General features: G+C 42.7%; 1 protein-coding gene across 1 annotated transcript; it reads right to left on the reverse strand.

Annotated features, from left to right (window-relative positions):
* Positions 1-8,518: 8,518 nt before the first annotated feature.
* LOC128684730 (uncharacterized) lies at positions 8,519-22,316 on the reverse strand. Its single transcript, XM_070103061.1, has 6 exons — positions 22,187-22,316; positions 21,528-21,668; positions 20,720-20,896; positions 18,793-19,160; positions 14,001-14,175; positions 8,519-10,338 (listed from the first exon to the last, which is right to left on the reverse strand). Exons 3-6 carry the CDS (start codon positions 20,882-20,884, stop codon positions 9,004-9,006), a joined length of 2,043 nt encoding a protein of 680 aa, XP_069959162.1. The 5' UTR covers positions 20,885-20,896; positions 21,528-21,668; positions 22,187-22,316; the 3' UTR covers positions 8,519-9,003.
* Positions 22,317-22,348: the final 32 nt, after the last annotated feature.

Here is a 22,348-nt window from a genome sequence, read left to right on the forward strand (position 1 = left end):
GCAGTCGACCGTGTTTCCAATTGGGCCACCACACATGGGTTTAAATTTTCCAGCACTAAAACCCACCAAATCACTTTCACTAGACGCTCTGTCATCTCTGATCATCCTTTGTACCTCTATGGCTCACGTATCCCTGAACGTGATACAGTCAAGTTTCTGGGCCTCCTCTTTGATCGTAGGTTATCCTGGAAACCTCACATTACCTCTCTGAAGGCAACTTGTCACAGCCGGCTGAACCTTCTTAAAACCCTTGCTCATCTTTCGTGGGGAGCTGATCGTCGAACCCTCCTTCACCTACATTCCACCCTTATTTTATCGAAACTTGATTATGGTGACCAGATCTATTCAGCGGCATCTCCTGCTACTCTCTCTAGCCTTAACCCCATTCATCACCAAGGATTACGTTTATGCCTTGGTGCTTTTCGCTCTTCCCCTGTCGAAAGCCTCTATGCAGAAGCGAACGTTCCATCCTTATCCGATCGCCGTGATGCCCATTGCCTGCGCTACTATGTACGCTCTCATGATCTCCGCAATCCTTCCATTTATAGAATGGTCACTGATATTAGTAGACATTCTTTATTTGTTCGCCGCCCCTGCTTACTCCGTCCCTTCTCTCTTCGCCTTCATTCGCTCTTGTCTTCTCTTCAACTACCACCTTTCTATGTACATGTAGCATCTCACTTTTCCCTACCCCCCTGGGAAGTTCCAGCTGTTCGAGTCTGTTCTTTCTCCCTCCCTTGCTCGAAAGCCCAACTGTCTACGGTCGCTTCCCGCTCTCTTTTTCTTGACCACTTTCACTCTCATTCTCATGCCATTGCTGTGTACACAGATGGCTCTAAGTCTTCTGACGGCGTAGGATTCGCAGCAGTGTTTCCGGACAGCGTCGTACAAGGGCATTTACTATCTTCAGCTAGTATTTTTACTGCTGAATTATATGCCATCCTTACAGCACTTATCCGTATTGCATCTATGCCTGTGTCATCATTTGTGGTTGTCTCAGACTCCCTTAGTGCTTTACAGGCTATACAAAAATTTGATACACCTCACCCCTTAGTCCTCCGTATCCAACTTTGGCTACGCCGCATCTTTACTAAGCATAAAGATATTGTTTTTTGTTGGGTCCCTGGTCATGTTGACGTACAGGGCAATGAACAGGCAGACACTGCTGCGCGGTCAGCAGTACATGACCTACCAGTTTCTTATAGAGGTATTCCATGTACGGACTATTTTGCTGTAATATCTTCCCACCTTCACACCCGTTGGCAACAACGTTGGTCTACTATGCTCGGCAACAAACTTCAGTCTATTAAACCGAGTATAGGTTACTGGCCGTCTTCTTATCACCAGTGTCGAGGTTGGGAGACTACTCTCTCCCGTCTTCGCATTGGCCATACTCGTCTTACTCATGGATATCTCATGGAGAGGCGTCTTGCTCCTCTCTGTGAGAATTGCCAAGCTCCATTATCAGTCAGCCACATTCTGTTGGACTGCCCACTTTATCAACGAGCACGCAGAATTTACCTCTGTCGTCGTCTTCGCCCCGCTGCTCTCTCTTTACCTTCCCTTCTCGCTGATGGACCCACCTTTCATCCGGACTCTCTCATTGACTTTTTGACAACGACTGACTTACTTCACAAATTCTGATACTTTCAGCCCTTTCTACTTGTATCTCTTGCTACCCTCTACCCCCGTACTATCCCCTGCCCCGCTGTTTTCTGTAACCTGCTGATCATCCCCCCTCCCTTCTGCCATCCAATTCCCTTGCTTCCTTCCCTACCCTGCAGCGCTGTATAGCCCTTGTGGCTTAGCGCTTCTTTTTGATTATAATAATGGTATAATAATAATAACAGATTTTCTGTGACCAATAAATTCTTTCACTAGCAAGGACTAAGCTCGTACAGTGTACTGTAATTTTTCTCTTGGAGGCTTAACTCTTATTTGTGGGAGAGAATTTAATCTGTTGATGAATTAGGCTGCACGTGCCATGGCAGCTAGCACCACGCAGACTACCACAAGTTTGCTATGCATGGCTCGAATGTATTATTTGTCACATTGCCAGCTTTGGTGAGACTTGATTTGCTGTACTGTACTTGGATTGTTTAGCGCTTCCCCCTTGATTATAATAATAATAATGTACTTGGATTCTGTTTTTTCTGGTCCTGGTGTGGTCCAGTGGTTAACCAGTATTTGGTACAAGGTTGTGGGTTTTGCCAGTGCCTGAGTAATGAATTGTAGATACCGAAATAAAAGCTACCAAGATGAAAGGCTCATGATCCAAAGAGTTGGAGCTACCTTCTCCTTCAGATCACACTTGACTGCTTTATTTCCAAGGTAGTAAATCATGATATTTACGGAGCACTTGGACCACTTATTTTGCAGGTGCTGTATTACCCATATGGATGTAATATGTCCACATGTACAACAAAACTGAAGCAAACTACCATACTGTGCATTCTTTATAGGGGCATCCTGCACTATAGGTTTTTTTTTTTTTTTATAGGTGCATCTACCTTGACAAGCTGTATAGAGATCAGGACATGGGTCCTGCTAATTGTTTTTGGTTGATCCACACCAACATTATTATTATTATTATAATCAAGGGGGAAGCGCTAAACCCGGAGGATTATACAGCGCCTGGGGGGGGGGGATGTGGAAGGCATTCAGGCTTAATTCGGGGAACTGGAGCACAGATCCAATTCCCTAAATCAAGAGCCCCTCACCAACATCAAGGAACCTTCCTTGAGGGGATCCACACCAACAACAAATTCTCAACATCGAGTGTTTGCGATCTCTTTTTTTGATCTTTACTATAATCCGTAAGAGTATAGACTGTTCAATGTAATATTTGCCCTTTCTCTGGATCAAGATCTCAAGGAATGTGCTTTCATGCTGATAAGGGGGTTCCTGATCCAAGGAACTGGCCTTGATCTGTTGAACTGGAATGCCTCTAATTCCTCAGGTGCTATATGGCCCTTATGGGTTTAGTTCCCCCTTCTGACTAGAATATCACATTCGAGCTGAGAGATGTGCATGTATACATCATTTTTAGCCACCTGCTTGCAGGTAATCCAACACCCCTTTCCCCCTTCCCTTGCAAGTCATGCATCACCACGTCTGTCGAGGTATTTATCAGGGCTTCTAGAATATCTTGTGATTTCCATTTCAACAGTTAACTATGTATTTCAGACTTGTCAGGGCACAAAAAATTCACTTTTGGCATCTATAACAAAGTAATGAATCTCGCCAAAACTTACACCAGTTCGTTGACTCATTAAATGGACACTACTACAATCTTGCACCCACACTAACCCCTACCATTGCAAACCCCTCATTACACTGGCTCATAAGGAGTTAGAGAATGTTTAATATAATTTGGGATTCTCTTTCAAGAGTTGTGCTTAGTTTTGATTATAATAATGCAGCACTGTATGACCCTAGTAGGTTTAGCGCTTGTCTCAGGTCAAGCGTGTTAAACTGTTAGTACACCCAACCCTGCAGCATTGTATGACCCTTGTAGGTTTAGTGCTTCATTTTTTATTGTAATTTGGATTATAATAATCCAGAGTGCTCTCATCAAATTATTTAATATGAGCAGGAAGGCACTAAACCTGTATGGGGACATACAGTACCTGTAGAGTATTGTAACATTCGATCCAAGGGAAGGACAGGTTCATTTCCCTGAATCAAGAGCCCCCCATTGGTATCGAGGGAACTTCCCTCAAAGGGAATGCTCGAACAAATGGACCCTGGTTTGATCCTCAGGTGGGAAATGATCATGCAAGTGTTCTTACACTTACTGCTACTGTTCATCTGGCAGCAGCGTTGACTAGATTTTGCCACCAAAGTGGCTAGCTTATTGTGCACCCCATATCCATCCTGTGGACGGTAGCGCAGGAGCATACGGATACACAAAAGGCCTAGGAACTAGGCCCCAAAAGGGGTTAAGAGGTGTACATTTGGATTTATATCTACAGTTCACCTATCTGTTACAAGTAAATTTAGGAAAGTTGCTTAGTATATCTGGTATCTTATTTTCATTAATAAGATATCTTTACATGTCTCACAGGTTATTATACTGTATATCTATATTCAACAGCGTTGTGACACATGCAAGTATAAGTATTCATGAGCTGGTCTGTTGTTGTGGGTAGCATCCTATAGAAGCTCAGCTAAAACAAGCTTTACTGTTTGCTTTTGTGTGATTATCTTGGGGCATTATTACAATATTCATGGGGAGGAGCCTGGAGAATGAGAGGTAATCAGGTTAGAACCAAAGGGAAGGGCAGCCCTTTGAAGCGTGAAAGAAGGTTGCTTAATGAGATTTAAAACTTATCAGTTGTATGACCCTTGTGGGTTTAGCACTTAGTTCTAATGATTATTAAAGCTTATCTGGCTACACTAGGGTCATTAAGGCTGTATAACCTTTTCACCACCAGAGAAGAATACTTCAATCCCTAAAATAGAGATTAAGATAAGCTCTCAGCATGTATCCACCGAGAGGTATACTCTGCATATGTACTGAGAGAGACATACACCTCTTTGTAAACAATGCTGGGAGGGAAGGCAGCACATTAATTTCCCTGGTTACATTTAAATCCCGGTCGAGTAGTAGTTGAGAGCAGTTTAGGCTAGAGGGTCGTTAGTCCTTAAAGAGCGGGGAGGGGCTTGGCCATTCATCTGGACTGATTGGTCGGTGTTGTGGAGGAGCCTGACTTTAATGGTTATGGCACGCTGGATATATTACACCGTTTTAGAAAGGAAGAATGGGAAGCAGGGAACCTGGTGAGCCTTTCTTCCCCACAACTACCGTCCCTATACCATCATCCACTCGTAAACGATTAATATTTATGGAGAACCGATATTATTATTATAATCAAGGGAGAAGCGCTAAACCCGGTGGATTATACAGCGCCTGGGGTGAGGATGTGGAAGGCATTCAGGCTTAATTCGGGGAACTGGAGCACAGATTCAATTCCCTAAATCAAGAGCCCCTCACCAACATCAAGGAACCTTCCTTGAGGGGATGGAGAACCGATAAACCCGTAGGATTTTTTTTTTTTGGGGGGGGGAGGGAATGAAACCAGGAAGTAATCAGGTTTAATCCAAGGGGAGGGTAATTCCAATTTCTTGGATCAAAGAGCAACTTATCCTCATACAAGCACGTCTTATGAGAAGTGTCTGGAAAGCAGTGGACGGATAGCCTCCACTACTCCACGGGTGGAGGACAGAGCCTCCACTACTCCACAGGTGGAGGACAGAGCCTCCACTACTCTGCGGGTGGAGGACAGAGCCTCCACTACTCTGCGGGTGGAGGACAGCCTCCACTACTCTGCGGGTGGAGGACAGAGCCTCCACTACTCTGCGGGTGGAGGACAGAGCCTCCACTACTCTGCGGGTGGAGGACAGAGCCTCCACTACTCTGCGGGTGGAGGACAGAGCCTCCACTACTCCGCGGGTGGAGGACAGAGCCTCCACTACTCCGCGAGTGGAGGACAGAGCCTCCACTACTCCGTGGGTGGAGGACAGAGCCTCCAATATTCCGTGGATGGAGGACAGAGCCTCCAATACTCCCTGAGTGGAGGACAGAGCCTCCAATACTCCGTGGGTGGAGGACAGAGCCTCCAATACTCCGTGGGTGGAGGACAGAGCCTCCAATACTCCGTGGGTGGAGGATAGTCTCCAATACTCCGTGGGTGGAAGACAGAACCTCCCATACTCCGTGGGTGGAGGAGAGCCTCCAAAAATCCGTGGGTGGAGGATAGTCTCTCCAATACTCCGTGAGTGGAGGACAGAGCCTCCAATACTCCGTGGGTGGAAGACAGCCTCCAATACTCTGTGGGTGGAGGAGCCTCCATTACTCCGCGGACGGAGAATCCAACCTCCACCACTCCAACTCTGACCCACACGGGTTCACAACTTTATCTAAAACAATTAACTACTGATGGTCTATTCTCCTTGATGCTTGTGAGAGGCTCTTGATCCAAGGAATTGAACTTGTCCTCCCCCCTTAGATTGAACCTCAGCACCTCTTGTTCCCTAGGCGCTGTGTAATTCCCTACGGATTTAGGGCTTCCCACTAAAATAATATCGAGAGTCAACGGGAGCAACTCTGATGTGAGAGAATCACTCTCCTCGGGCAATATATATACACGTGTATGTGTGTGTGTGTGTGTGTGTGTGTGTGTGTGTGTGTATTCGCCTAGTTGTACTCACCTAGTTGAGGTTGTAGGGGTCGAGTCCGAGCTCCTGGCCCCGCCTCTTCACCGGTTGCTACTGGGCCCTCTCTCTCCTCTCCATGAGCTTTATCAAACCTCGTCTTAAAACTGTGTATGGTTCCTGCCTCCACTACGTCATTTTCTAGGCTATTCCACTGCCTGACAACTCTATGACTGAAGAAATACTTCCTAATATCTCTGACTCATTTGTGTCTTCAACTTCCAATTGTGGCCTCTTGTTTCTGTGTCCCCTCCCTGGAACATCCTGTCTTTGTCCATCTTGTCTATTCCACGCAGTATTTTATATGTCGTTATCATGTCTCCCCTGACCCTCTTGTCCTCCAGTGTCGTCAGGCCGATTTCCCTTAATCTTTCTTCATAGGACATTCCCCCTTAGCTCTGGAGCTAACCTTGTCGCAAACCTTTGTACTTTCTCTAGTGTGTGTGTGTGTGTGTGTGTGTGTGTGTGTGGACTAATACGGAGATGAAGTCCTTTTGACAAATTACATATTATCTTTACCCCCGGTCAATCACCTGCTAACTGACGTTCCTGGCCGGTTGCAGAATACGTAAACAAAGACGAAGAACTGAATGTAAACAAAGGAGCGCCGGTCCAATAACCTTACTCGGCCAGTGGTAGATAAGTTGAGCCATATTAGGCTGAGTTTGGTTAGGTTGGGCTTGGTTTATTATATTTGTTTATAAACCATCTGCATGACGAAAACCAGTGAATAATTTTAGGAATAAATTATCGTCAGACTCGCATAAGGACCACATCTCCACAATTATCGTATTATTATTATTCACAAAAGCGGTAAACACGTGTGGATTATACAGCGCTAAGCTGTGTAATAAAAATATACAGAGTACTTTTACTCCCACCATCAAGTAACAGTATCCATAACTGTTAACAGTGTGAAAGGTAAACCCTTGTGAACCATAAGTTGGTCACCATTATTATAATCAAAACTAAGCGCTAAACCCACAAGGGTCGTACAGAGCTGCCGGTGTATCACCAGGAAGTTGAAAACTATTATCCCAAAATAATAGTATTATCTCAAATAGTATTATCCCTAAGTAATAGCATTATCTCAAAGAAAGAGTAATATCCCAAAGAAACAGTATTATCCCAAAGTAACAGTAACTCCAGCTCTGCTGGAAGGGAACTTTTGAAGCTACCGTAGCTACTGAACCCCCACAGTGGACTACAAAAGAATATCACCACCTTACTCAGCCTCGCAGTTCAGACTCGGATTTCATCACTGTTGAACCCAGCCCATGTAATGTGACTGGAAATATAGCTAGCTTTTGTTCCCACTGTGTAACTACAAAAGTAGGATAGTAGTGCACTCCTGATGTGTCCAGTTTTGTTTATATGAAAGCATTGTTGGTTGGCTAATGGGGTTTAAAGCCATTAGACATAACGAGGGTTCATTAAGGCTGCATGTAACCTTTTCAACACCAGACAAGCATACTTTAATCCAATAAATTGGGATTGAGGTAAACTGCATAAATACGCTCGGAGATTAACCTCCCGGGGTGTGTCTGTATATATAATTATATACATATACATTACATACACTGTGCACAGTGTCGTGTGCGTGCATTGGCAAGTGTGTGTGCACACACACACACGCAGGTTTTAATTGCTACCTCTGGGGGCGTGTGCGCATATCACTCGTACAAGCCAACAATTTCCAACTTGACCTGCATGAGCTATTCAGTGCTTCGAGAATTTTTTCTATTTCTGCCACAGCGCCGGAACTTTCCGCCTGATTTTTTTATGTGCGGTCTGACTGCTGCATAGCGTAATAGTGAACAGAATATGTTGAAACTGTGGTCTGGCCACCTGTTCAGCCCCAACCGTGACGGGGAAGCTCTTAACCACAAGGGCCATATAGAACACAGGAAATGAGAGTCGGGTCTGATTATCACATTATATTCGTGGGGAAAACGCTAAACCTGTAGGGAGGGATGTTGTACAGTGCAAGGTTTGATGCAAGGGAAAGGCTAGGTCCAATTCCTTGGATCATGAGCCTCTCACACCGGCATCGAGGAACCTCCCCTGCGAGGGAGGGGAAGGAAGGGAAGGGAAGGTGTTGCCTACAAGGACTGGCTAATGTTAGTCATAGCGAGGCGTAACATTGTGTGCATTTATGTAGGGGAAGGGCAGGCAGTTAAGTTTGATCCAGAGGGAGGGAGAGCCCTTCACTAGCAGGAAGGTAGATTTCCCACAACATGCAAGAGACCACCTCAAAATTATTTGTCCTGTTAAAAAAAAAATGAAAATAAAACCGACAACAAAGATGTATAATTATAATGCATTTATTAAATAGTTATAGAAAATAAATTTAAATACCATATAAATACATCAATATCTAAAGCTTGTAACTTTGTAAAGTGAAAAACTAAATTTATAAATAATTATCTAAACATTATCACTCAATATCACAGAACTAAATAAATAGTACAATTAACCACAAAAGGAATGAGAGTCCCTTCACATAAAACTGAGCCGAGTTTCCACTTATCCACATAAAAGTCCCATTCCATACATGTTATCTTGAACCCAGGTGAGGCGTCTCCACCTGCTACACCTAAACAGCAGTCGTGGGGCTACACACACGGTGCATACATCGTTGTACGTTACCCATACTAGTCTATAAACAGAGCTCGTCAGGACTTGTATTAGTGGATTTGTGAGCCGGTTTTGAGGAGTAATCATCGAAATGAAAGATTCGAATGCTTGGAACAAAGGTGTACATATGTATGGTTGAAATGTACAAGGTTATTCAAGGTCGTGAAGAAATTGGCATCGACTGCCGTACAGACAGAAACCTTTGTTGTGGAAGCTGAAGCACTGTTTGGTCCGGTACATGGGATGCCTCGGGTAGGAGCGGAGATCGAGGGATCCGTGGGCGTACAAACAGGCTTCTCCGTATCCGCAATAGCCGTTATATTGAAATGACCGGCATAGTTCGGTTTTGTATTTAGTCAGGTCGTGAGGACGACGCTTGACTGATGGTGGAGACAACGCTCTTTGTTTGCGTGAAGGCCGAGAGAGCAAGAAACTGTCGGAGGCTCGTTTTGACCAAGGCAGCTGGCGGTAGCGGTGCTCTTGTATCTTTAAAGACCGCATCAGTTCATCCAACTGTAGGCTGCTACTGAGCGACCATTCATCATCCTGTTCACTGTCATTGTTGGTAATCTTCCCTTCCTCTTCTTCCTTCTCCTCTTCAGAGTCACTCCGAAGAGTGCTGGAGAATATCAAGTCTGTGTTAGAGATCAGTGAAGCTTCATTGCACAACGACAGGTCATATCCGTCATCACCACTATTTAACCAATTTTTATTCTCTTCTGCTACGCTTCGAATATTGTCATAAGAGGTTTCAAAAACATTATAATCCACCTGACAGAAGTCACTGTGCTGAGCTGGGTTGTTTAAGGCGCCATCGATGGGGCCTTGTGGGTCAGTGCCATCACTCCAGACTGTGGCCGAGTATCGTGGCGCTGCCTCTAGTATATTGTGAACCACATCCAGTTTTTGAAGATCCTGGCATTCTTTTATCATGTCTTCTATTACAGCTACTTGATCGGGGGCACTGAATTCTGATGTGGGCTCAACATCTGTCAAGCTTTGTCTCCTGTTACTATTCTGAGGAAAAAAATATTCCTCAGTGGTTGATGCACTAATAACTTCTAGCCTGGTAAAATGATGGTTCAGTAGACTAGTCTCATTGCTAACACGGGGCAAATTACCTCCAACTAAAGCACCTAAACTTGGTTCCGCGTGACTGATGCTTCCTGCAATACTTTCTGCTGGTTGAAACCAGGCATTGTGTTTCGGATCACCTTGTAATGGCAGACATCTTGGGAAGTCAGCTTCACTCAGTGGGGCTGCAGAAGGAATCCCTCTCACGGGTAGCAATAAGGTGGCCAGGGAAGGTATCGAGGACGAATGTGGGGGAAGGATGGGGCTAAGGTCGTCCTCCAAGGGTCTAGTGGTGGTGATAAAGTGGAGCTCCTGAGCGGGGCTGCAAGGGCTCTCCACCAGTCTCCAGGTGATGTTAGCTGTGCGACTGGCATCCTCGCTGGCAGGACAGTAATGCAAAGCTTCCAACACCTGTAAGTAAGCCATGCCATCAACTATCACCTTGTTCACTTAACCAAATCTCAAACGACAACACTTGCTACAATGTCAGCAGATGCACACGACTGGCTCCCAAACTAGGATACCTACAGAAAGTTTTTTTTTTTTTTTTTTTTTTTTACGAACTATATTAAATTCTATATGAACACAACCACACGCCTGTCTTATATATCATTACAGGCTTCTAGTATGCCAAATAGAAATTTTACTTTAAAACTAAAGTTGAGAAATGGTAACACACATAGGAGATCGCTTATTTGTGCCATGTACGACCCAACATTCACAAGAGCTTGTGTTCGTAACATTTATCAGAGTAAAGCAAATATTAACTATGCCGAAACGTTGCGGATGCTGCAGTACAAGCTACAGATGAAATGGTGGAGGTAGACCCCCATACACAGCTTTATGAACAGATATCATTAAGCTCATTGTCAGCCAAGCAGCAGGGCCGTGAACCGATATTCGGTCCCCGCAACCATAAATGAGCTTGCGTACACACACAAGAGAAGAGAAGCAAGAAAAAAATATAGCAGAGGTAATTACACAGGAATAGGAATAAATTATTATTATACATTATATTCAGGGGGTGGCATGAAGACCGTAAGAATCATACATCAGGTTTCAAGAAGAGCCGCTCAGTAAAGCTCAGTTGGAAAGAATAATGTAGGGTAAGACAGTACACAATTGAGAGGAAAGTTACTCAAATTCTGTCAAGAAGCAACAGGTTTATTTGAGAGGGCCCCTAGTTTACAAAAGGCTAAGATTATAAAGGCACAGAAAAGATATAGGAAAAGGAACTGGGCGGGTCTCTCCAGCAAGTTCCTGGAGAAACCCGCCAGCAGTCCTGTGTAGTGTCTACACTGGACTGCGTGGTGCTAACACCAAAAGCCTGACTTTTTCTAAGGAAAGAAATCAATATATCAATGCTCTACAAAACCGACAAGTTGAAGAATTAGTCATGTGTGCAACATCTGGAAATCTTTACTGAACTAGGCGAGTACACGTTGGAAGTACGTATCTCGCTTTCATGAAACTGAGGATCAAGCCTCCACAACGTCTTGCGTTGAATGGCACGTTTTGCATTTAACGAATAGTGTAAATCTTTATTTGTAGAAGTTTCCCCAACTAGTGACTATCAATACAAAGATGCAAACTGAAGACTGTTCTCTATTTCTCATGTGTATTTGACAAGCTATCCTGAGAGATGGCAGGTCCCAAGCGACTAACTCCAGCTATGCTGGAAGGAAGCCTCTGAAGCTTTCGTAGCTAATGAACCCTTGCTTAATACTTGGCGATATCCTTATTACACTACTGAAGTCTCCCCGCTCAGGCCGACATCTCAACACCTTGTATGAGTTCCATCCTTCGGGATGGAATATGACAGTAAAACAGCTAGCTTTTGTTCTTGCTGTGTAATTATTATATAGAATATGGTAGCAGCACACTGCTGATGTATAAAAGTTTGTTGGAAGGGGAATTGTCAGTCCCTTGACTGTCTTCTGCAAGGCGGAGGGACTAATTACCTCTTCTACAGTGCTCCGTTTATGTTTGTGTATTGTACGGATAGCCAACGGTTGGAGAAATGTCTACAAATAAAGATAGCCAGATGTGTCTAATACATCATCTGGCAAGAAAACAGAAGGCCTGGTGGGACCGGTCTGCAGGGGTAGTAACCCCACGGAAGTATCAACTGATAGAAGGTTCAATGAGGTATTTACTGAAGAATGAAGAATTTAGGCACGAGGAGGATGGGGCGAGGAAAAGGTGAGCGGGACAAAAATAAGAATTCGAGTAACATATTTATATGAAGTAGTAAACCCGTGTGGGTCATTCATTACTAGGAGTGGTATAGAGGCTTGATCCTTAGTCTGCTAAGAGCAGGACAAATTCCACTTTGCCAGGCAAGCTCAAGCACCATCACTACGTGATGTACCCTCCACACTGCGCAGTGCCACCCTGTGGCACCAGGCACACACAGGGAGGTACCAGTTACCCAGCCCCTGGTAACTCCCTCCTGCACACTTGTACCACAAAGCTGTGCTCTGGTAAATTAATTTCTCATGAGAATAAACTCCAGACAGTCTAACTTCTCTTTAGCTGGAGTTGCTATTTCATGTTCATCCATGTTGTATAAACGAACCTCGCCGGGCGAAATATCAGCCAGTAGTCAGTAAAGAAGCTTGTACGTCACAAGTGAAACAACCACCACAGCAGCAACAAGCCCACCACAACAGCAGCAACAACAAGCCCACCACAACAGCAGCAACAAGCCCACCACAACAGCAGCAACAACAAGCCCACCACAACAGCAGCAACAACAAGCCCACCACAACAGCAGCAACAACAAGCCCACCACAACAGCAGCAACAACAAGCCCACCACAACAGCAGCAACAACAAGCCCACCACAACAGCAGCAACAACAAGCCCACCACAACAGCAGCAACAACAAGTCCACCACAACAGCAGCAACAACAAGTCCACCACAACAGCAGCAACAACAAGTCCACCACAACAGCAGCAACAACAAGTCCACCACGGCACCAACAACAAGCCCACCACAACAACAAGCCCACCACAACAGCAACAACAAGTCCACCACGTCACCAACAACAAGCCCACAAATATCCTGAGGAGGATAGTAACAAACTTTACGCTAGTGTAAGTAGAGGGACGGGGAGGTTGGCCATTCATAGAAGAAAAAAAAAACATGGAAGACGAGGACAGAGATCAATAAAAGAGTCAAACAGTACAAGCATGGTAGTGAAAAACCACGTAACACTAACAAAGTATTCAAAAAAATGTTCATTACAGACGGTACCTTGATGTTACACGGGAAGTACAGCAGGAAGGAAAGAGAAAGAGGATAATCCATGATACTGAGGCGTTATTTGTAATATTTAAATTTTTCTTTTCATGTCATGCACAAAACCTCATCTTAATTACTCAACGCAAAGAATGGCGTACGCTCGATCTATCTGTTAATGATACGAGCAAGACAGAGGCTTCGCTTTCGTTGTACATATCTATGTACATTGCTCAGGTAGTGGTAACTGTCCCATGCGACATACAGATTGCTCGTGCACTGTCGGGGCTCCAGAAGTTGGCGTAGTTATAACCTTTCCTCTTGTAAACCCTTAAAGCAAGTTCGTAACAATTTAAATTTGTATGGGTACGTAGGGTAGTTTGTTTCGTAAATTGGGGGAACGAATTATCTTGCGTATGTCTACAGGTAATAGTCTAGATAATGTACGTCGCTGGCGAGGCATGTTTCAGAGGGTGAAGCCTCTTCTGAAACCAGTAATGAAGACTTGAGAGACTATTGTCTTACCTAATGTCATAGTAGTGTATAGATCGTTTTATCACATCCCCCCCTCGCAGTAACTTTACTTTCATTATTACTGTATATCTGTGTAATTTGCCAAGCATTATTTTCCCGATATTTAAATATTTATTAAGTGAAGTTTAAGTGGTGAAAAGTGCTTTACTGGGAAGTGAATGAGTTTGTTACACATGGTATAACTTACCACCGTTCACGTACCACACTACCTATAACCCCCACCTAATATACCCACATCTATCGCCGTCCACATACACCTCATCTATTACCGTCTACACCCCCTCCCACCTACATACCTCCTTATTAGCGATGGAGCACTTGAGGACACCTTCCTCAGGGTCGTGGATGAAGGAGCACCTGGCACCGTAGCGACAGAAACCAGTCTGGTGGTACGACTGACAGTTCCTGGTTTTGTACTTGCCGTGATGGGACGCCCCCCGCAGCTGATGCAGACCATGGGCGTAGTTACACCTGCAACACACACGTTACTATTATTACAGACATGGGGAGAGTGGTAAGCCAGCAGGAGGAGGAACTACCAGCGGTATCATGAATAGCTAGAGACGGTCACACTCCATCTGCTGTAAAAAATCACTGGTTTGCCATCTTATAGAATATTACCAACACTTTTTTAATCACCATGAATGAGTTTGGAAGAGTCGACCAGTGTGCACGTGAAACAGTTAATAAATCACTTAAAGCACTATACCCGTGCGGGACGTTCAGCGCAAAGTAGCAGAGGCTCGATCCTCCGTCGGCTAACAATAATTGAAAGATGTATTTATATACTATTCTTGCAGAGCAACTTTTAAGAATTCACTGAATGCAAGAGCAGCATTTAAAAATACTGTTAAGCGTGACAATCTTCCAGCAGAAAAATACTTATTGCCTAGTCAAATGCAATATATAACTACTATTACCATAGAAAACCAAAGGAACGAAGCAAGACTCACATCAAGTGCAAAAAGGGCATTTAAATAATTCTGGGAAATACCTACATTTGAAACACTGGAAGCCTAGCTAGATCACACTAGTCTGTTGCTAGCTGATTCTTCACCACGATAACATCACTAGAAACAGCAATATTAACATCAAAAGCAGAAGCAGCAGGAACAGTTAGCAGCAGCAACAACGGTAGCATTCCTTCTACCTTTCCTACAAATGCTCATGACCGTTTTCGTAATGGGGTATGACACGCTTCTCCCCTTGTTCCATTCCGGCAGTAGCCGGAGGGAGTGGAGGCTGAGGAAAGATGACAGGAAGTTTGGTTACTTTGACCATGCACGCCATTCACAATTCTAGGCAATAAAATATTTATATATAATATATATATATATATATATATATATATATATATATATATATATATATATATATATATATATATATATATATATATATATATATATATATATATATATATATATATTTTCAACAAACAGAAGAAAAGTAAACTAAAAAAACAGCATGAATCAAACTTCCAATAAGTATCACATTAGTTAAAATAACCAAAATCAGAGGCTAATGTCATTAAATTATTTAAAATACACACAAGTTACAAGAGGTCCCTATAGGCACCTCGGTAATTATAAGAACTATGACGAAAGGTGTGGGCTAACTAAAAACGTGATTCACAGTTAGCTGCACATCTCATGCTACATAAGAGGGGGACAGGAACACCTGCGAACAGGTGGCTGTGAGGGAGATGGAGAGCGCTTGATATGCGTTCGACAGAGATTCGTCTCTTACAGGAGGGTGGGGAGAGAGCCTTCTGCTGTACTATCCTTGCTTCAATCTTATGGTAATAGTTGATGGTCCTCTGCAGATAAACTCGATGCGAACTAAAATGTACTTAATTATAGAACGGGTGGAGATTGAACTCACGGCAGGAAAGTTAAAATATATTTTGCCTTCTCCCGTGTATGCCCATGTACCACCACTACTACTAGCAAGGAACCCCATCCCCCACAACAACAACCAAGCACCACCAACCCTCCCCGATCACCTCCCCACCACCAGCAAGCGCCACCACAGGACCTACGGACGAGAGGTGCACACGCATTTCCACACACTTAAATATTAACTTTAAATTACTTGGGCTGCCAATCATGTATACATTGCGAGGTGCAGGCGTGACGTCACGTGTCCTGCGCTAGTTCCTAGTTCACAATTGAAATTAAATATATATATATATATATATATATATATATATATATATATATATATATATATATATATATATATATATATATATATATATATATATATATATATGTCGTGCCGAATAGGCAGAACTTGCGATCTAGGCTTAAATAGCAAGGCTCATCTTGCCATATAGAACAAGTGAAAATTTGTGTATGCAATAATTTCGCCAAAATCATTCTGAACCTAACGAAAAAAATATATTTCACTATGTTAGTTCAGTATTAAATTACTGTAAACAAATCTAAAATATATTTAGTTGGGTTAGGCTAAAATAAATTGCGCTTGTTATAATAAGGTTAGGAAAGTTTTCTAAGTTCCTTTTGGTGAAAAATTATAAATTTTTACATCAACGATAATGAAAAAAATATATCTTTAAGGGTATAAGAGAAAATTTTAGAAAGGACTTAATTTTAAATGAGTTCTTGCTAATTGACCAGTTTTACATATTCGGCACGACATATATATATATATATATATATGTCGTGCCGAATAGGCAGAACTTGCGATGTTGGCTTAAAAAGCAACGCTCATCTTGCTATGTAAGACAAGTGAAAATTTGTGTATGCAATAATTTCGCCAAAATCATTTTGAACCTAACGAAAAAAAAATATTTCACTGTATTTGTTTAGTATTAAATTATTGTAAACAAAACTAAAATATATATAGTTGGGTTAGGCTAAAATAAATTGTTCTTGTTATAATAAGGTTAGGTAAGTTTTCTAAGATTCTTTTGGTGCAAAATTAAAAATTTTTACATTAACATTAATGAAAAAAATATATCTTTAAACGTATAAGAGAAAATTTTAGAAAGGACTTAATTTTAAATGAGTTCTTGCTAATTGACCAGTTTTACATATTCGGCACGACATTATAATATATATATATATATATATATATATATATATATATATATATATATATATATATATATATAATATATGTGTTGCCTAATAGGTAAAACTTGCTATTGTGGCTTAAATAGCAATGTTCTTCTAGGTGAATAAGGCAAGCAAAAATTTGTGTATGCAATAATTTCGCAAAAATCATTCTGAGCCTAACGAAACAAAATGCTTCATTGTGTTTGTTATTAAATTATTGTAAACTTATCTAAAACATATTTAGTTGGATTAGGCTAAACTAAATTGCGCTTGTTATAATAAGGTTAGGTAAATTTTCTAATGTTCTTCTAGCACAAAATTATTAATTTTAACATTAGCATAAATTAAAAAAATATATATTTAAACGTACAAGAGAAAGTTTTAGAAAAGACTTAATTTTAAAAGAGTTCTTCCTGATTGACGTTTTACCTATTCGGCACGACACAATTTTCGGTCTCTCCATCTGAGACTGAGATAAATTTAAGCTTCACTGGGTTTCTCTATCTCTTATATTAGCTACCCTTCACCCCCCCCCCTGCCAAGAGAAAGGAAAGAAAAAAAATTAATTTCACGTAAATACAGCTGAGGGTAACTAGACAATGGGTGCCTGAAGGAGTCTATGAAACGGGAGAGGTAACTGAAAGGGGTTTGCGTGAAGGGGACGACCACATTATGGTCGTAATAAAGTTGGTAGAATTACCGACAATATGTTAAGTACAAAGACACAAAGTGCAACTAATGTGACATTTTATTGTGACAACGTTTCGCTCTCCAGGAGCTTTAACGGCTTGATACAGCTCCAGGAGAGCGAAATGTCGCCACAATAAAATGTCACATTAGTTGCATTTGTGTCCTTTTACTTTACACATTAAGGTCCCTAAAGGGTAAGGTGTGCCTGAAAGAGGGAGCAGCAGCTTGAAGGTATCCCCCCCCCCCGTCAGAGTGAGGGGCATGAAAGAGGGGGGGCTAAAGGAGAGTGCCCTAACAAAGGGAGGGTAGAAGCGAACCTGAATGGAGTTAGAGATTGTCTTAAATAGGGATGATGGGGCGATTAAAGGGGTAAAAATGGTCCTGAGAGAGGCGTGTCGGTGTAATAAAACTAGAATCGAGACTTCTGACAGAGCTCAAATGTCCCCAACGAGACTTAAGCACTGGGCGACTGACTGACGGCGCCATCACAGTTAACTGAGCCACCTGCGTATCGACAGTATATTTCAGACTGGCAACATTTCTGTGAGCGTGAAGGATGTTTAAAATTATTATTTTGAGATGTGCACACAAACTTGGAGCTGAGAGAGAAGCGAGAGGAAAGTGAAGTTACTGAAGACTTTGAGGTAGATACAAACTAGAGGTTTCCTGGAAGAATCAATTTCATTGGAAATTAGAAGGCAAACCCGTGCAATATATATATGAGAAAAGTTGCTAAACATATTTCAGGAAGGCACCTACAGTCACTATCTCCAAAAAACAAGGGAATATAAGCAAAAATAATCAACTCATCCAGCAAATTTTAACATGCATTTCCCACATGCGGTTTGCAGCAAATTTCTCTATTTACGTTATTTAGGTTACTTAAAATAAAGAGGCCACAGTTTACAATGCTCATCGAGGGGGAGGGGTTCAGAGAACCCTCAGTGCTTTAACCTACATGAATTCGCTCCCAACGTTATCAGTTTTCAACTATCTTTAATTACTATCAACATCAATTTGTTCTAATATCTTCTTAAACATGTTCACAGTAGTATGAGCAAAACATTTCAGCTGCCATATCATAAATAGTTAAAGGTCATAGGCAGTGTACGACAGCTAAATTTAATGATTATGTTGATGGGACTAAGGCCAGTCTTAGCCATTAGAGACGCACAGACCCCAGCACTAAGGTACAGTGACCCGGCGAGTGGGCAACCACGGTAAGGTGACCCATATTGAGGGGGGATGTGAAAAGGGGTCACCAACATAACTATTCACCCAGGAGAGAATGTTGTGACTGTCAATCCTCACTCACCTGAAGCCGTATTTGCAGTAGCCATGGACTTGGTAGGAACGACACAGTTCAGTCTTGTACTTCTCAGCGTCGAGGGGTATGAAGTTCTCCGCTCTGGTCCAATCTGGCCCTCGTTCCGAGCTGCTGTTACTGCTAATACTACTACTGCTCTGACTGTGAGGGTCTTCTGGGGTCTGCCTATCTGGCAGAGACGCACCAAAATCATCCAAAGTGGGTAGCCAAGACTCCGACGGGCCTGATGCAAGGAGAGGGGTGGTGGGGATGTGAATGTCACTGAAGAGAGAACAGGTACGAGTGTCCCAGGGCAGCAGGACGGGAGGTAGGTCCACTTCCACAGGCTTTTCTACACCAGAGCTGTACACCTGACCCTGAGATTACACAAGATTGAAAACACCTTGGATGACATTTGCAAAATCTTAAAATCAATCTCCTATGTCACCTACCCTAAAAATCTTGGGGCTATGTTCGATCTATTTTTGAATATGTAGAGCCGGTGTAGGACCCTGGTCTATTAAGAAAAAAAAACCTTGAGTGTGTGTACAAGGGTACATAAGGGCCAGGACACTCATGGCAACTTCATACCAGCTTCATACAATCAACGCTCCTGGATCAGTAAAGTATCCTTCAGTCTATTTCGGTGACGTAGCAAACAGATTAGCACAGCAGCTGAAGCCACAGACAAGTTATCTACACTACTGGCCTTGTTACATCCAGCCAAGAGAAATCTTGGATCAACACCCAGGAAAAGTGTGAGTTTCTCTAAGGAAAGGAGCTATCCCTTTTCAGTGAGAGCTGCTCCAACCTCACCCCAACACTAAGGTGACAGCGTCATGGGTTAAGTGGAATACTATGTTCGTGTAGATAACTACCAGATCCTAATCCCTGTACAGAAATTCCTAACTTAAAGTCGTCGATAGGGTCTTGGAAACTGCGACTTTAAAGGAAACGGCATATAACGAAACCAATTTTACCATAGGCTAATTGATATAAACAAGAATTAAGTTGCTACGGCAAGGGAGAGCCGAGAGGGAGGGCAGTAGTGCGGCAGACGCCATGATTATGGAGTGCGTCGCTCTAGGGAGCTGTTATTGACATTTTTATTATTTTAGGTATCATGTTTTTCAGAATTATATAAGAAACACGCTACATATCATAAAAACTGAACAAACAGCCATAAGGGAGGAAACTGACATACGAGAACATGGTGAATTAGGCCGATATATGTCCTCCATCCAGGTATTTACAACTTTCCATATTTTCCATTCTTGGCCGGGAATTGATTTCTTTTTTCTCATCAACGCTATAACGAAACGACGTTGAAAGAAACTACGCTAAGTGAGGGCTTCCTGTACCCCTCAGGAAGATAAAGTGAGTATTAAATTATACAGTTTGCCTTGCTAGGTTAAGAAACTGCAAACGTTTACTTGTATGATAACTTCAAGGATGAAGAAAAAAAAATTTCCTTTCTTTTTTAATCCATCATATTTTGTACTGTTTTTTCTGGGATATTCACTTGATAAGTAATCACTTGAAGCCAGTGACCACAGGTAAGGGTATAGCCATTCAGCTAGGCTGAATGGCTGCAGGAAAGCAGTAATAGAAAGTGCGTGTCTGGCGCGCAGCAAACGGAGGATCAAGCCTCTACCACGTTTTGCGCTGAATGACCCACATGGGTTTAGCGCCTAACAAATTAATTAATTGTGGATGGGGACTAGAGATTACAAGAATAGTTACTCCGGTAATTACAAATGGGATTTACATACGTGTAACTCCACTGAACCTATTAGGAGAGAGTACCGGGGCCGTGAGAGAATGGAAATCGCCCAATAAGTATTAAGAGGATGTACCATGTTAAGGGGAGGGGGCCGAGTTGGCACTATACCTGCAGAATATCGGGGTGGAGGGTAACAGGGTGTTGGCACTATACCTGTGAGGAGACAGTGCCAGGTAGGAGCGTTGGAAGGATGTTTTCCTGTACTGGGGGAGGAGGAGCATACGGGGGTGAGTTGGGGTCACCTCTCCCCTGTACCAGCCCCTGGCTATGACCCAAGAGCAGACGGTCCAAAGCTGCTGCTGCTTCCTCCAGGGACATACCACGATCCACCTGCAGGGGTGAAGTCAATTAGTGGCAGCAGGAAGCAAAGATTAAACAACACTGCACTGGTAATAAAATATAAGAGGATAAAACTAAACCCACCCCCTCATACATTAAACCATGCTACTTTTCTATCTTACAAAACTAAACCTCCCCTCCCCATACGTTAAAGATCTCTCACCAATCCGATACAACTAACCTCCACCCATTCAGTAACAAGCGCACAATTTGACACTACGATATTAACCAGTTTGAAAATGAAATATACACTGAGAGTATATTGAAAACAAGGCTGAAAAGTTCACAAAGGTGCCTTGGGGCATCTTGGTGCCCACGGTGAGTGATAGCATATCCAGCACAGCCTGGCCCAGCCACACACATGAAAATCATGGGTATTATAACACGTATGGTAAATTTCCTACATGACAAGGGGTTCTGTTAGCTTGTTAGGTTTCAAGCACACGTATCAATAAGGCTGACACGTGACTGCTTGAACACAAGCAGTCAGGAATATTTTAATCCCTCAAAAGGGAAGGAATGAAGTACACTCAATCCTCTGAAATACATACACACATCTTGATGTATATATTCCCATGGATGATAAGGTTCATGTAAAGTAAAATCAAACCAGTTTTAATACCTGAGAGAAGAAGAACGGTGTACGGAGCGTGTAGTGTTGCTGGTACAGTAACGTGGGTAAACAATGGTCTGGTGGTGTTGTGGTGAGTGTTGCTGGTGTCTACCACCAGGCTGCTCTCACTACCCACCCACATTACCATTTCTAATGAAACACAAAAAATATCTCTGATTGCCAGTTCAACATCACTAGGCAGCACTCATTATCTAGTCTTCCAACATGGTTAAAGTAAATTGTTAAAAACTATTTAAATGCTATTAGGATGAGTTAAATATGGCCGTGTTTCACTGACAACACTGGCAAATTCTACACAGGCATGAAAATCTTTTATGGTGCTTGACCCCTCAAGGAAGGTTCCTTGATGTTGGTGAGGGGCTCTTGATTTAGGGAATTGGATCTGTGCTCCAGTTCCCCGAATTAAGCCTGAATGCCTTCCACATCCCCCCCCCCCCAGGCGCTGTATAATCCTCCGGGTTTAGCGCTTCCCCCTTGATTATAATAATAATAATAATATGGTGCTTGCACGATCACTAGGCTACACTCGTCACCATAATCAACATTCCATTACCTACGTCCTTATTTACAGTGAAACAGTTTAAAACATATATTTAAATACTATTACAAAAAGTTAAATATTGCGATTCTTCACAGACCACACTTACCATTGATAAGTTTAATATTACCAGTCTATGCATAGAACCCGCTCCACCAACAATCAATTAGATCTTGATACAAATTTGCAATGAAAGGGTTATTTGAACCCTCAAGGGAGGTTCCTTGACGCTGGTGAGGGGCTGTTGATCTAGGGAATTGGATCTGTGCTC

Source organism: Cherax quadricarinatus, chromosome 5 (genome assembly GCF_038502225.1).
Source record: "Cherax quadricarinatus isolate ZL_2023a chromosome 5, ASM3850222v1, whole genome shotgun sequence".
Taxonomy (NCBI): domain Eukaryota; kingdom Metazoa; phylum Arthropoda; class Malacostraca; order Decapoda; family Parastacidae; genus Cherax; species Cherax quadricarinatus.